General features: G+C 35.1%; 1 protein-coding gene across 1 annotated transcript; it reads right to left on the minus strand.

Moving 5' to 3' along the window:
* Window positions 1–317: 317 nt before the first annotated feature.
* On the minus strand, window positions 318–14,141 carry LOC130054276 (uncharacterized). The gene is made up of 4 exons (XM_056163503.1): window positions 14,093–14,141; window positions 12,027–12,090; window positions 10,630–11,678; window positions 318–695 (listed from the first exon to the last, which is right to left on the minus strand). The coding sequence occupies exons 2-4, from the start codon at window positions 12,088–12,090 to the stop codon at window positions 606–608; spliced, it is 1,203 nt and encodes a 400-aa protein (XP_056019478.1). The 5' UTR covers window positions 14,093–14,141; the 3' UTR covers window positions 318–605.
* Window positions 14,142–14,489: the final 348 nt, after the last annotated feature.

Here is a 14,489-nt window from a genome sequence, read left to right on the forward strand (position 1 = left end):
CCAAAGAAGTTCACATTTACAGGAAAGCTTTCTGACATAGTGTAGATTCAAGTTTGCAAAAACTATGTCATCCAGGGGTAGGTTGGGGTCATAATAAGGACTACGGTTTTACATGCAAATATATATAGAAAGTCTTCTGATATGGACCAAGGTGACTCAGGTGAGCGATGTGGCCCATGGGCCTCTTGTTATTTTACTACTACTTGTGTAGATTTTTTATACCTACTTCTGGATTTCATATTATGTGTCCACTTTTAAAAATGTTCTAGACCTGCCATTCGATATAGTCGCATTTTATGATTTTCCTCAACTTGACTTTCCCATATGAGATTAAAGTTCTATGACCTGGTAAATAATATTACTACCACCATATAACTACCACCCACTCGTCCCCAAACTATCCTCCTCTGGGCTCGATGATTATTATATTTAGGTAGATAGAGGATCGTGTTGACCTCAAAATGTCAATGATTCTATGATATTGAGAGTTTTCTTAAGAAATCAATATTACCCTGGCATTTCACAATGTTTATTTCAGACCATCATACAAAATGACATGAAACATACCTGTTCGTTTTTTTCAAAAGTACTACCTAGTATAATTTTCACTTACAGCAATCGTCTTCATCGATTTCCCCATCCATGTCGTTGTCTATTCCATCCCCCGGTGACATTAGAGGCAATTGACGGTAATTCTGTAAGTAAGGAAGCAAGTAATTTATCATAGTGACATGTGTCAGTAATTCACAACATTTTACAAAGTATATAAATGATTTAACACCCGGCCCAAACGGACCTATATGTCACTTTGAATCCATATATATGTATTCTAACAATGTGTATATATATATATATATATACATTCCGTTTTCCGTTCCGCGTTTTCTTTTAGCAACACCCAGCACAAAGGGTGGGTTTTTTTTGGGAGCGCGCGCTTCGCAACCGGTCTTGCGGCTTCCTCAAATATAAGATATTCAACATAGGTAGTGATATGTTCCTTCCTCAAGCGCTCTGCATTAAGAGTGAAAGTTTCCGAATATTTTGAAGAGGTCCTTAAAAACGGAGGTCCCCTGTCAAGTTAAGCGTTGGTACGGTAAAGGGGCATCACCTTTGTATGACTGAAATACTAAGTATTCTAAAATGGGACGTAAGCAATATTCATGTAGCTATTCATGATATTCAGGATAAAAATATTGAGAATTTTTTCAACTACCACAATTTCTATGTATCATACGTATATTCCCTCCTTGGAACCCGAACCCTCAACCATGGTCCATGGATTTCCAAGATTTGGTAGAGGCCGCATGCCCAATTATAACCACATGTAATATACTGACAGGCAAATAAAACGCAACCTCCAATTTTTGGTAATGTTTTTATCAACTAACAGAAGATGTACATGAAAGGCGAAGATAACGAACAGTGATCATAACTCCAATAAGGAATGCAAAATAGAGAGTTGGGCAAACACGGAGCCCTGGATATACCAGAGGTGGAACCAGGTTTTCAGGAGGAGTAAGCATCCCCTGTGATAAGTACCATCACTTTCTCAAAAAATGTCACGGCTGAAGAAGTGGCATAGTCATTGAAATTTTCCTATTTCATTACGAATACCCCCGTAGCATATGTTGTTTTTAGAATTCTGCAATTGATAGGGTTCATTGCCATAGAGATGTTTTATCACTCTTCCATTTATTGCTAACGGAAAGCGGGTAGAGCCTCAAATGGGTCAATCAAAAATGTCTCTCACATGCTCTATTGGCGAAAAGTTGTGTAGTGGGGCCAAGGTAATGTGTCGACATTGTTTTGGTGAAGATAGTCCATTTCACAACGCACTGCATGACACCGAGCATTGTTAGGTTGGTTGATTAATTGGTTGTATATTGTTTAACGTCCCTCTCAAGAATTTCTCACTCATATGGAGACGTCACCATTGTCGGTGATGGTGGATAAACGGATCGATGACAGATTGAAGAAAAGTGTTTTACTGTTAATCTATAAAATTGCCTTCAATGATGACCAAGCGGGTTTTGCGGCCACTGTAGATCTCGCCCCACATCATTTATATTGCTGTCACCATCAAACCTGTCGCATTCCATCATGCAGTAATTTGTGTAACGTTCACCTAGATGTTGAAAAACACGCCGACGTCCATCTGAAGCGTGAATCATGACTCGTGCTAAAAGAGTACAAAACGCCATATTTGCATGGGAAACACATTTAGATGGACACGTGTCGTTGCAATCATTGAAGTTGGACGCCACTCCCATGATGATTAAGGGGCATTCTCACTGTACCACGATGGCATAGGAGCGGAGATGCTTCACCACGTTGTCCCAGCTCATTCAATTGGATTGCCTGTGCCTGATGTCTCATTTGCAGTAATTTGTGCAATTCTAAACCAGTGCTGCAACCTCATGAAACTATGCTGAGACGTTGTAGACTTTGGTCTTCCAGTTCGAGGGAGGTCATCAGTGGTACCAATCACTCTAAAGCGAATATTGTGCTATAGTGGACATTGCCACAAAGTTTGGAGTATCTCCATCCAACAGTAACTGGATTTTCCTGTTGCGTATTTCGTTTGGTGGCCAATTGACCTTGCCGTGCCGCGCGTGCGGGCAGCTTCCATGCGATGGCAGTCGGTGACTATGAGATTTTCATACGGAATCACGGACTCCGTATCCGCTACATTATTTAAAGTTGCAAATATTTTATTTGAAATCGTAAGCCCGTATGCACGATTTCCGCACGGTCATTTCGCGGAAGAAGTGTGCTAATCGGACAGCAAACGCTCGATATTGTTAAGAGATATGGGTAAAAAATTAATCGTACAGAGATTGTAGTCTATTGGACATTCGAAAGGCTATCGCAAGGGTTCCATACGATTTCAGAGAGAGAGAGAGAGAGAGAGAGAGAGAGAGAGAGAGAGAGAGAGAGACTAGCGGAGATCGCGCGGCGACTATTATATAATTGCAGTATTGGAACAATTTCCGCACAGACATCGTACGGATTTTACTCGACTTCGAGAGCCCATGCAAAAACTTGGCACGATATCCGTATATAATGTAAACATCAATGTCGTTGCCTCCTATGATGCCCTAAACGGAATCAATGTAGCTCATTACACGAACCTTTTATTTAATGGCTCGTTCAAGAGGCATATACAAGATTTGAGCTGAACATTTTCAAATTTTATTTTTTTCATTTTTAATATCTAGAATGCTTAACTAAGGTATTTCTAATGATCAGCAGAAATTTGAATGTCGGTCGTCGAGGTATATAGGAGATACAGAGCTCACAATTCTTTGTTATGTAAACAAGACTCGTGCCATGTTTTTCTTTACATAGGTTAAATATACTACTAAAATTGTCGTTCAAAGCAATTGTTTTCAATTTACAAATTACTTCTGAACACAATTAAATAGTTTCCTGTGTTTGGCACATCTTATTTTCTTTCAAATATGGGCATACTATAAAACCTGGCCTGGCCCCATTGGCCTGGCCTCAAAATTGGCCTGGCCCCAATTTTGGCCTCTAATTATGCTCCATCCCAAATTTTGGCTTGGCCTCAAAAGTTGGCCTGGCCTGAAATTTGGCCTCTAAAAATTTTTTTGGCCTCAACCAAAACAAATTTTTTTTAATTAAAAATTTCGATTGAATTCATTGATTTATTATTGGTTTCAGTTTTTCAAAGTCATAGCACATAAATGATATGTTTCTGTTGTTTTGTAAATGTGCACTTTATCATGAACTACCACCAATCTGATTGATTTTATCGAATATCTATAGATCAGTTTATTGATCAAATCTTTTCCCTTCATATCTGTATGTACTAGTATACATGTACCAAAAAACGTATACACAACTAATGATAGATTGGCATAGGGATTTTGTTTCCCAGAATTATGATTAATTTCATTGATTTATTATCGGTTTTGTTTTTTCAAAATTGTTGAACATGAATGATATGTTTGTGTTATTTTGTGAATGTGCACATTAAAATAATCATGAACTACCACCAATCTGATTGATTTTATTGAATATCTATTGATCAGTTTATTGATTAAATAATTTTTTCTCTTCCTAACATATGTAATAGTACACACCAAAAAAGTATATGGAAGTAATGAAATGATTGGCTTATTGATTTTTTCCCAATTATGATTGATTTCATTGTTTTATTATTGGTTTTGATTTTTCAAAATTGTTGTACATAAATGATATGTTTGTGTTGTTTTGTAAATATGCACATTGAAAACTCTCATTTTACTAATGATCCACTTCACTTATTGATAATGAATTTAAAAAACAAATTCACAATAGTTTAATGATGAATCATCACACTTCACACACTGCAATGTAGTGTACCGCCTTAGTCACTCTTATTGATAAGAACAATGAGTTTGATATCTAGGAATAAAAATACTACCATAAATCATACAGATTGAAACTACAACTTTTGATGAATTAAGGATGTTCATATCTGTTTAAACTATTTGAACTAAACATGTAACACTAGTACTGTAGTGGGATATCAGATCATTTACAACATTAATTGAACACAGAGTTCTACAGCACCGGTCTTGACAGGAAGTCAAGGTTGAGGTTAATCTATGATATACGGTTTGAAATGCCACACAGCTCTGCACAGAACGTTTATTTTCATTAATTATCAGAATGAAAAGATGATTTTGATGACAGTCTAAAAACATTAAGAACAAAATTAAAGCTACACTTTGTGAATTTGTAGATGAATAAACTTTTTTTCTCCATTATAAGACAATATTATGAGCATTACATGTATCTGATATTTGCTTAGATATAGCTGCTGCAGTGATTAGATAGAGGTACAAACGATTTTTTTGGTTAACTAATGCAGGCTTTGATATCAAATAAGAAAAGGGCCGGTGGACAGATTTAATGTAATAATTGTAATTAGTTCTGTTTTACTGTTGCTTTATCACAAAACCAGAAAAAAAATCACAATTTTGAAAATTCAGACAGACAATTTTGTATACCTTATTTCGTTTAGGTACAATCATAAGATGCGTTACTAATTAAAATATTTCTGTTGTATCAAACACACCCTATTTGCAAATGTTGGACTGCTCCATTGTTTCTGTACAATGGAATTTCCAACTTCAGCAAAAGTTTTCATCACCATCCTTTAATATGGTGATAGACATTCCCTTTATCCTGACAGGACAGGACAGGCCTTCAGAGCATGGAAACTTGTCACTTTTGCAATGAATATTGAAACTTAATTATGAAATCAAGAAAGAAATATTTATAATACATCATACCTGTTTTAATCAACATTGTTCATTCTACGTAAAGTATAGATAAATGAAGACTAAAATACAAATCTAAAATCCTTAGATCATTGGCTATTATCATTATGCTAGCAAACACTTCACTGTGTTTATTTTGATTTTTTAAAAATGTCATTTATCATTCATTGGAAATTAAACAAGTAACACTAAATGCGTGGTATCTGCACATTGAAAACATTAAGACCACAAGCTCTGTTCTGAATGTGCGCTGCTCATTATAATGACAACACAATTGTAACACTTTCATAATATGTAAATTGATATCAAATTGAAATCTATTGAATACAAAATATATCAATAAATCAATCATTTTATCAGTATACTTTTTGGTGTACTAGTACATAAGTTAGGAAGGGAAAAGAAAATGATTTTGTCAATAAACTAACCAATAGATAATCAATCAGATTGGTAGTATTTCATGTTTATTCTAATGTACACATACCATTTTATTTCTACAACTTTGAAAAACTAACACCAATAATAAATCAATGAAATTAATCATAATTCTGAAACAAAATCAATATGCCATTGTTTCATTAGTTGTGCAATCGATTTTGTTGTGTACTAGTGCATACAAATATGAAGGGAAAAGAAAATGATTTATTCAATACACTGATCAATAGATAATCAATAAAATCAATCAGATTGGTGGTACTTCATGATTATTTTAAAGTGCACATTTACAAAACAACAGAAGCATATCATTTATGTGCTATGACTTTGAAAAACTAAAACCAATAATAAATCAATCAAATGAATCAAAATTTTGAATAAAAATTGGTTTTTTTGGTTGAGGCCAAACATTTTTTTAGAGGCCAAATTTGAGGCCAGGCCAACTTTTGAGGCCAGGCCAAAATTTGGAATGAAGCATAATTAGAGGCCAAAATTGGGGCCAGGCCAATTTTGAGGCCAGGCCAGGCCAATGGGGCCATGCCAGGTTTTATAGTATGCCTCAAATCTGCTATTTTCTATAAATCAATCTATATGTAAACAAAAACATGACACAAGCCTTGTTTACTTAACAAATAATTGTGAGTGCTGCATTTCACTTGTAACTCAACAACAGATGCTCAAATTTTGGTTGGCAATTAAAAATACTTTCGTTAAGCATTGTAAACAATAAAATCTGGAAAAATTTCCAGCTCAAATCGTGACAATGCCCCATTAAAACACCTCTTATGAAGTATGATTTCAACATCGAAAGAATGATACAAGTTCTCAATTATTTTATATGAATTTTTTGTGATTTATCACGGAATGATAAATAAAGGTGTTTTGTCTGCAAATAAGAATTTGTAGAGTCCAAATTTCGCTCTGATTTGCGATTGCGCAATTTCAAGATGTTAACCCTGACTCTCTTAGACCACAAGAAGGAAGGGACCACGGAATTCACAATTTTTTGTTACCCTATCCCAAATAATGTTTCACAGCAATATTCGTAAAATTGTTCATGCGATTTCTGACAATAAGTAACAAAAATTACAAACGCTATATGAATATGTGTACATATATTAAACCATTCTCATAAAGAACAAGGTACGATTGTATACATGAAAAGGCCCAAAAAATTTCTCTCTATAAAATGTGTCTGGAATTAACCTTAATCAGCGATTTAAGAAAGTAAAATATATGCCAGGTATACTATGTCAACAAAATCATTATGGTATTCCTAATTGGATGGCATTATGACATCATGAATAAGACATTTCCCGCCTTTTTTTCAAAATAAGCCTGAAAACTGCCAAATATCATACATATTATTGCTCAGGAAAAGATGTGCGCATTTGTCGAGCAAAATGAAAATGATATATATTGTGTATTATTTTAAGATGAAAAACATACTTGAATATGAATTTGCTCGACGCATGCGCTGTATGTTTTCTGAAAGGAAAACCCCCTGAATTTGTGGCTATTTTTATTGAAAATGGCATTTCTGCAATTTTTTGCCAACTTCTAGCTCTCATCATATGACACAAATCATTTTGCTGATCAAACTGAGCGGATTTTGGGTTTGCTAATCTATTTCTTATTTCAATGTCAGTGTTTAAGCTCCAAGTGAAATCATCGATATTTTGGGCCAAATTACTTTAGAAACTGTACCTACTCCTTATAAACAAGAAAGAATACAAAAAGCTTACACATCGTCAATTCCCACATTTATGTAGCAATGTTACATCACCTACATGTGATGTGTTTCTCTCAACTGATACAATGTGCGAGAGCATGTTCTGTGTATGACCAATATTAAGACCGCGATAGGCTACTGACAAATGAATGATGTTAAAGGGGTTCAGCAGAATCCTTTGAAGTCAGAATTTCAAAAATTGTAGAGTCGTTGTAATGATCTTATTTGCAAATACCTTTCATGATCTAGAATGATATCTAGCGTGTATCTTATTAATTGTTAGACCGTCCTTAACATAGTGATTTTGATTACGGAATATTTCGTTAATAGGACAAATGGCTGGTGTGACTGGTCAGCAGGGTATGCTAACTACTCCTATACACCTGATCTCGCCTCTGGTATATCCAGGAGTCCGTGTTTGCCCTCCCCTCAAATTTGTATTCTTTGTAGAGTCTATGAGATTGATCATTACTTTTTATATTTCCATTCCTAAGTAACCATGGCACATTGTAATGCATGTAAAATTAATGCTATTTTATTTTTATTTTCTTGACCTGATACGGAAAAATACATGGTGTCAAAAGAAAAACCGTATCGGGAGAGGCGAAGGTCACTAACTAACTGTGTAACGAATTTATCACGTCGAAGACCTCTAACTGTATATGTGGGGGTCTATATCATACAACTTAGTCAAATAAGTTATATAAAAGATTCTTTCACGGCTGCAAGTCGAACCCGACAATAAATTACTCGCTCAATACGGATTTTTCTCGCATGATACGGGTTTTTTCACGGCGTCATGTGACCAAGATCTGACCAATTAGATTTCAACAATTTTGTCTGAGGCGTGTTAAATTATTTTACGTCCCATTTGAGAATATTCACTCATCTATAGACGTCACCAGCTTTAGCTAAAGTACCACAAAGAGGGTGTTGCACAGAAGCGGGAATTTTCCCTAATCGGAGCTCCGTGCCAACATTCGTGACGTAGAACTGACCTTCATTCATATTTATACTCATTGCGCATTTGCCATTTAAATACCTGAAGGATTCCCCAGTACTAGGGACAAGCCTAATACATTTTATGTGTCAATACATTATACATTTAGTCTAAACATAATTTTTAAAATCGTGAAAATTAAATTGTCTTCTTTTTTTCCTGAGTATCAGATACAATATATACGGTTACATGTTTCGAGTGTATAAAATACTTAATATTCTATACTACTACGGTCCAAAACCTCTTATACTCGTATGTTTTATTTTCTACAACCAACAATTGGCAACTGTACATGACTCTGGCCACAAAACAATATATGGTAAGTTTAATACGCATTAATAAACTTCAACATTATTCAAAGTACCTGCACCTGTAAAATTTGATTCAACATAGGAATTTGCTATTGGAATACATGTAAACTCAAACTGTTTAACGGTTATTTACCTCGTTTGGCCTTAAAGTTTTTCTTCCGAAGCTTTGCAAAGTTCACAACGATTTTTCGTAAAATGCACCATGTCAACAACTTTCATTCAGAAAAACATACAAGTTCTCGTTAGCAGCCTTGACTATCAAAACACAGGTATTGCATGCTGTATTCGGCGTGTTTGTTGAGAGTCTTATTCACGAACTAAACAGTGTCCAGGTTGAAAGCTTATTTCAAACTCGGAACATGGTAATAAACATAGATTTGACATGAAACATTTATAAAAACTAGAAGCGTGTTTCAATTACGAAAAAAAATTTAGATGGAAAAGGAATATGAAAAAAAAAAAATGTTCCTGAGGGAGTCGAACCCGGTCGTTTTAAAAATAGAAAACATCTTTACATTTAAGAGTCGACGACCTTTTTTTTCCTCTCTTTTACTTAAGAGTCGACGACCTTATCCACTGGACCACGCAGTAGACCATACCTTACTGAGGAAAATTAACGTACAGGTGAAGTTGAAAATAATACTAGAGAAGTCGTTTCGTTTTTTGTAAATTTACAAAAAATGCCCTCGTGAAACAAATTTCAAAGCGACAGTTTTTTTTAGAGGAAAACTCGAACAACATGCTCATGCTAAATTTATTTTGTTTCACGGGGGCAGTTTTTCTGAAATTCGGGGATACCCCTCCATTTTAACGCCAAAAATCATATAAATCATATAAATCGCTTATTGCTTGATTTAAACTCGAAATATTTTGGCTAATTTTGTCAATACACGTCTTTTAAACTTATTTTCAAAAATTATTGAATCAAGACATACATTCCAATTGGTTTTGTCATATATTTGAATAACTTAAATTTTTCGATCTTTCATGAAACACCTCTAGAAAAATTAACATGAGACGTGCAACACCTTCTTTAGACCTGTGCTTAGCAACCAGGGCCACAGCTGTAAGGGCCTCTCAGCTGTGAAGACAACATCCTAACCACTAGGCTACCGCGACCGGTAAATAAACGTGACCGCTCAACAGGGGATGCTTACTCCACCTCGACACTTGATCCCACCTCTGCTGGTGTTTCCAGAGATCCATGTTTGACCTCTTAATTTTGTATATTCTATATCATGAAATTGATCATTGTATGTTTCCTTTGAATCCATTCCTTAATAATCAAGGTAATGCATGTAAAAAATTTAATGCTATTTTACTTTTTCAAATAACGATATTTTCTATATGATATTGTATTGTTATCAGAGAGAAAAGAGGGTGGGTAAAAGAAGGGCGAATTGTAATTTTCATAAAATATACTCAACGTATCATATCAACGTGCTTTTCTCTAATCAAGTTCAAGATCATTATGATGGTCACCTATGTAATTATTCATGGAAAAGGACAATCTCTCTTTCATTATAACATAATGATAATGACAATATTTGATAAAAGAAAAACGTATATGAATTCAATAATCACACGTCTGTATATTGTGTGATGAATTTAATTATTTTGAAACAGTGCGTGTTTCCTTTACAGCAAGAGAATTCATGTAGGCTCTGCTTAAAAAAATCATTCTTGAGAATTCATGCAATTCCAAGTGAAAATAATGTATATAGTCGGTTAAAGTAACTGCCTTCCTCAAATTTGGACACTATTCGTTGGAGTTTTTCCTATTCACAAAGAGACGGTTTTCGCTCTCTTGTGCAAGGTTAAATTAAAAAAAAATCAACAGATTGACTAAAAAATACTTACAATGTGTTCACTTGGTAAAAATCCACAGAATGAACCACCGAAATCGTATCCTTCGACTTTGTATATGGTACAGGCAAATGCATTTGTATTCGGTTTGTCCCTTGCTCTGTTAGCGTAGAAATATGTAAGAGGGGCGTTGTCGTCCTCTGATGCCGTTTTTGTGTTATTCATAAAGTTATAAACGACGTCCTGTTCGTTCATGAGGGAACCGACGTCAGTGTTAAAAGTCGCTGGAACATTGATAACCATAACGCTTTTGTTGGTAGCATTCAGTGCAAATTGTGTTACAGAAACGGGTTTAGATGATCTGACGGTAACCGGTTTCTTTCCTTCTAATCTTCTTCGAATGTTGTCAAAACGATTCGGTAATGTACCGTAATCGTATCCAGAGATATGAACAAATGTATCATCTTGTGTGGTAACTAGAGAAATAACATCACCATATGTATTTTTCCCATAAGGCACCACGATATAGAAATTCCCAAGATGGTTGATTGGAATTAGCTGTTCCACCATGAATTGAAGATCAGGACCCATACTTGGTCCCATCAAGGAGAAGCTTGCCACGTAAGCTATGATGTTACCTGTAGAGTTGATGTATGCCCCGGTAATATCACACAGAAAATCCAATGTCTTTGCTTCGAGACTTTGAAGACTAAATGTTATGGTTTTATTGCTACATTCTGTCAGAGAGTAACTGTTAACTTCCGGTAACGTAATATCCACCGTGACGACAGAGTCAGACGGGTTACCCACTCCCAGAAAACTTTGACCTGTGACGTCAATATACACGGACGCAACATACTCTGTTCCCAAATGATCGTCGTTCAGAGCATGGAACATCTCCTTGACAGTGGTATTTCCCAGGGTCACATACACATCTTCGTTTGACGTTACTCTGTATACTTTATTCAAGTACGAACAAGAACTTCCGCAGGGACGTGAACAGGTTCTATTTTCACATATACATGAAGTGTTGGGTTCGATGGAATTTTCCGATTCCCCATTAAAATCAATTGACATGTAAAAGAACGAATGATTTCTTTCACCTGAAACCACAAGTTCTTGTATTAGTTTACATACAGTATTTAGATAAAGTAAAAAAAAAAAGTTTACACAAGATGGCTAATAGCATTTAATTTAAGTCATAGGATAAAATCAATGTACGAATATATTGCGTTCTATTGATTGTCATCAATATTTAATAATTTGATTTTGTTTAGTTTCTTTGAAGCAAATAACATTGTTACATATACAGTGAAAGCTGAGCTCATTTAAAACTATGACAGGTGAAAGAATTTTGTACTAATATTGAGTTTATACATAAATATATAAAATCCAAATTACGGGAACGTTTTATATTCTACCAAATACATTCATGTGAAAATTTGTCTAACCATTTGGACAGCAGACACATGGTTTGCAGCAAATGAACAGCAGCACAAATATTAGGATGGCCATCTGACGAAAGAAAACAAAACACCCATTGTATTTCTTCAAAACAGTAATTGAATTTTTCAAATAATGATTATCTTTTCTTAAACGTCGACTGAATGCAAGGTGAAGATAACGAACAGTGATGGCCCGTGGATCTCTTGTTTTATTAATATGTTTTTGTTGGGTATTTGACTTCAGTTAGATCCTAGAATCGTTGACCTTGTTAAGGAGATTTCACTCGGGGGATATATAACAACGTCCATAGGTGCGATATCCGGGCTATATGAGGTGTTGCAGGAAAATATCAGTCATTCTATCCTTAAAACAGCGATGCTATTGACACATCATGCTTTTAGAGACATGTACCCATCTCTAGCAGCATGGAAACATGTTTGCCCCTGATTTCCCAACCACACACAAATTTTAAACCAGAGGGGTGCTCCACGACATCGGAGGACGTCGACGTTTTGTATTTTTTTCTCTGTAAAGTGTTTACCATCCAAAATGAACGATTGTAAATAGGTTGTGATATAATTTAAACTTCCACAAAATGTTTTCATTACTGTTGTGACGTGATATTAAATACCACAAGTCTTAATGCGCTGAAAAAGTACTATGAATCAAAACATAAAATGTTTTGTTTTTTTTATGAAAACGTGTTACCCCTCCCACCCCCACCCCAAAAAATCCACGCTCCGTGAAGGTGATTTTGAAATTTTCAATTGGTTGTACGAGTTTTAAAATTCGTCTGAATACATCATGTATTTGCATATTCATTTGACTATGCACAAAGTTTAAATATACAAAAGTTTATTGGGTGAATAACTTGATTTCAACGAAACTTTTCCGCGTACTTTTCGAATAGCTTCCGTGCTTAACAATTAAAAGTTAAAAATTAATTGAAATGTCAGCGTAGCGCATAAACTCGTAGGCAGAATTTTCCAACACGAACTCGCTGGAATTGGTAACTCGATCTGTCAATAAATCATCACTTAAGAATATGGAGTTCAGAAATCACTGGTATAAAGCGAATGTTTGGTTTGTACATGTAAAGTCCATCATTTCGCACCTGAAAAGTTTCACTCACATGGGCTTGTCTTTCGAATTGTGGTAAATTAAAAATATTAATCCACATTAAAAATAAATAAATAAATAAAACCCTTTGAGGTTGTTCTGATAAAGATGCCGACACGTTTTGGCAATCAATACATCGTTTAAATCACACCCGTTGCAAGTAGTGTCTTATCAATACAAAGGACGAAAGTCGCCATCTTGGAAAAAATACCCCCACTCAGGTCAACACGCGTTTCTGTACTCTAACCTAACAAATTATTGGATTATCGTGGCAAAATTCGCTGCAGCGATGAATTTCCTAAATGAAACATATAAAATAGATAGTGTATTACATGTTTCAACATAAATTAATATACAACCATACTATAGGGAACAAGCATTCTGAGAGTATTGCATAGCAATACATAGTCCTCTACCGGGGGGGGGGGGGGTATTGGACCGCAACAATATTCGAAGATTATTATGAGACTGAGGTTATGGTAAAAGGAAAGATTGGGAAACCAGGATAGAAATGGTTGGAAATCAACTACATGCACTACTCAGGTACAAAGACTAGACCAGGAAATCTTCAAAATCGATCTGTTACTTATTATGGCAAAGCAATCATCATGACGTACTGAATATAAAATGAATATCTGTAAGAACAACAAACGAAAAGAAATTTTTTTCTGGAAAACTGATAATTCGTGCTATTTTTCTAAGTCCAAGGGCCATAACTTAGTGAAAAATTAACGGACCGAGACGAAATTCAAACTTGATCTGTAACTTGTTATGGCAAAGCAATATACCAGAGATGAAATTCGAATTTGATCTGTAACTTGTTATGGCAAAGCAATGTGCCAAATATCAAATGAATATCTGCAAGTACATAAAAAAAAGGTCCGGAAAACTGAAAAAATAACTGATTATTTTCAACACTTGCACTCGATACAATGTACAGTAAAACACTTACCTCTTCCTTACGGAAAAAAGACGCTCCAAATTAGTAACATATATTTATCTGGACGCTGTAGTCTCATCATCGACGACATTGATCATACTAACTGACTGCTAAAGAGGGCAACAGAGAAAAGCGATGTGCATTTGAATTATTAATTGGAAATGGTATTTTTTCACTTTGCTTTTTAAATATCAGTGGATTTGCAAAATACACAAGTTAGCTTTTGAATTTTTAAGATAATGATGCTGGTTTTACTGTCATTCAAGTGACACCCAGTAAAACCCTATTTCATTCCTTATCATTGGAAAGTAGATGGACTTTATTGATTAATTTACGATATCTTGCGAAGTATTTTAGGATGAAGATATTCTGTACAAAAAGGTGATGCTTACTCCTCCTGCACACATTG

The sequence above is a fragment of the Ostrea edulis genome, chromosome 4 (genome assembly GCF_947568905.1).
Source record: "Ostrea edulis chromosome 4, xbOstEdul1.1, whole genome shotgun sequence".
Taxonomy (NCBI): Eukaryota; Metazoa; Mollusca; class Bivalvia; order Ostreida; family Ostreidae; genus Ostrea; species Ostrea edulis.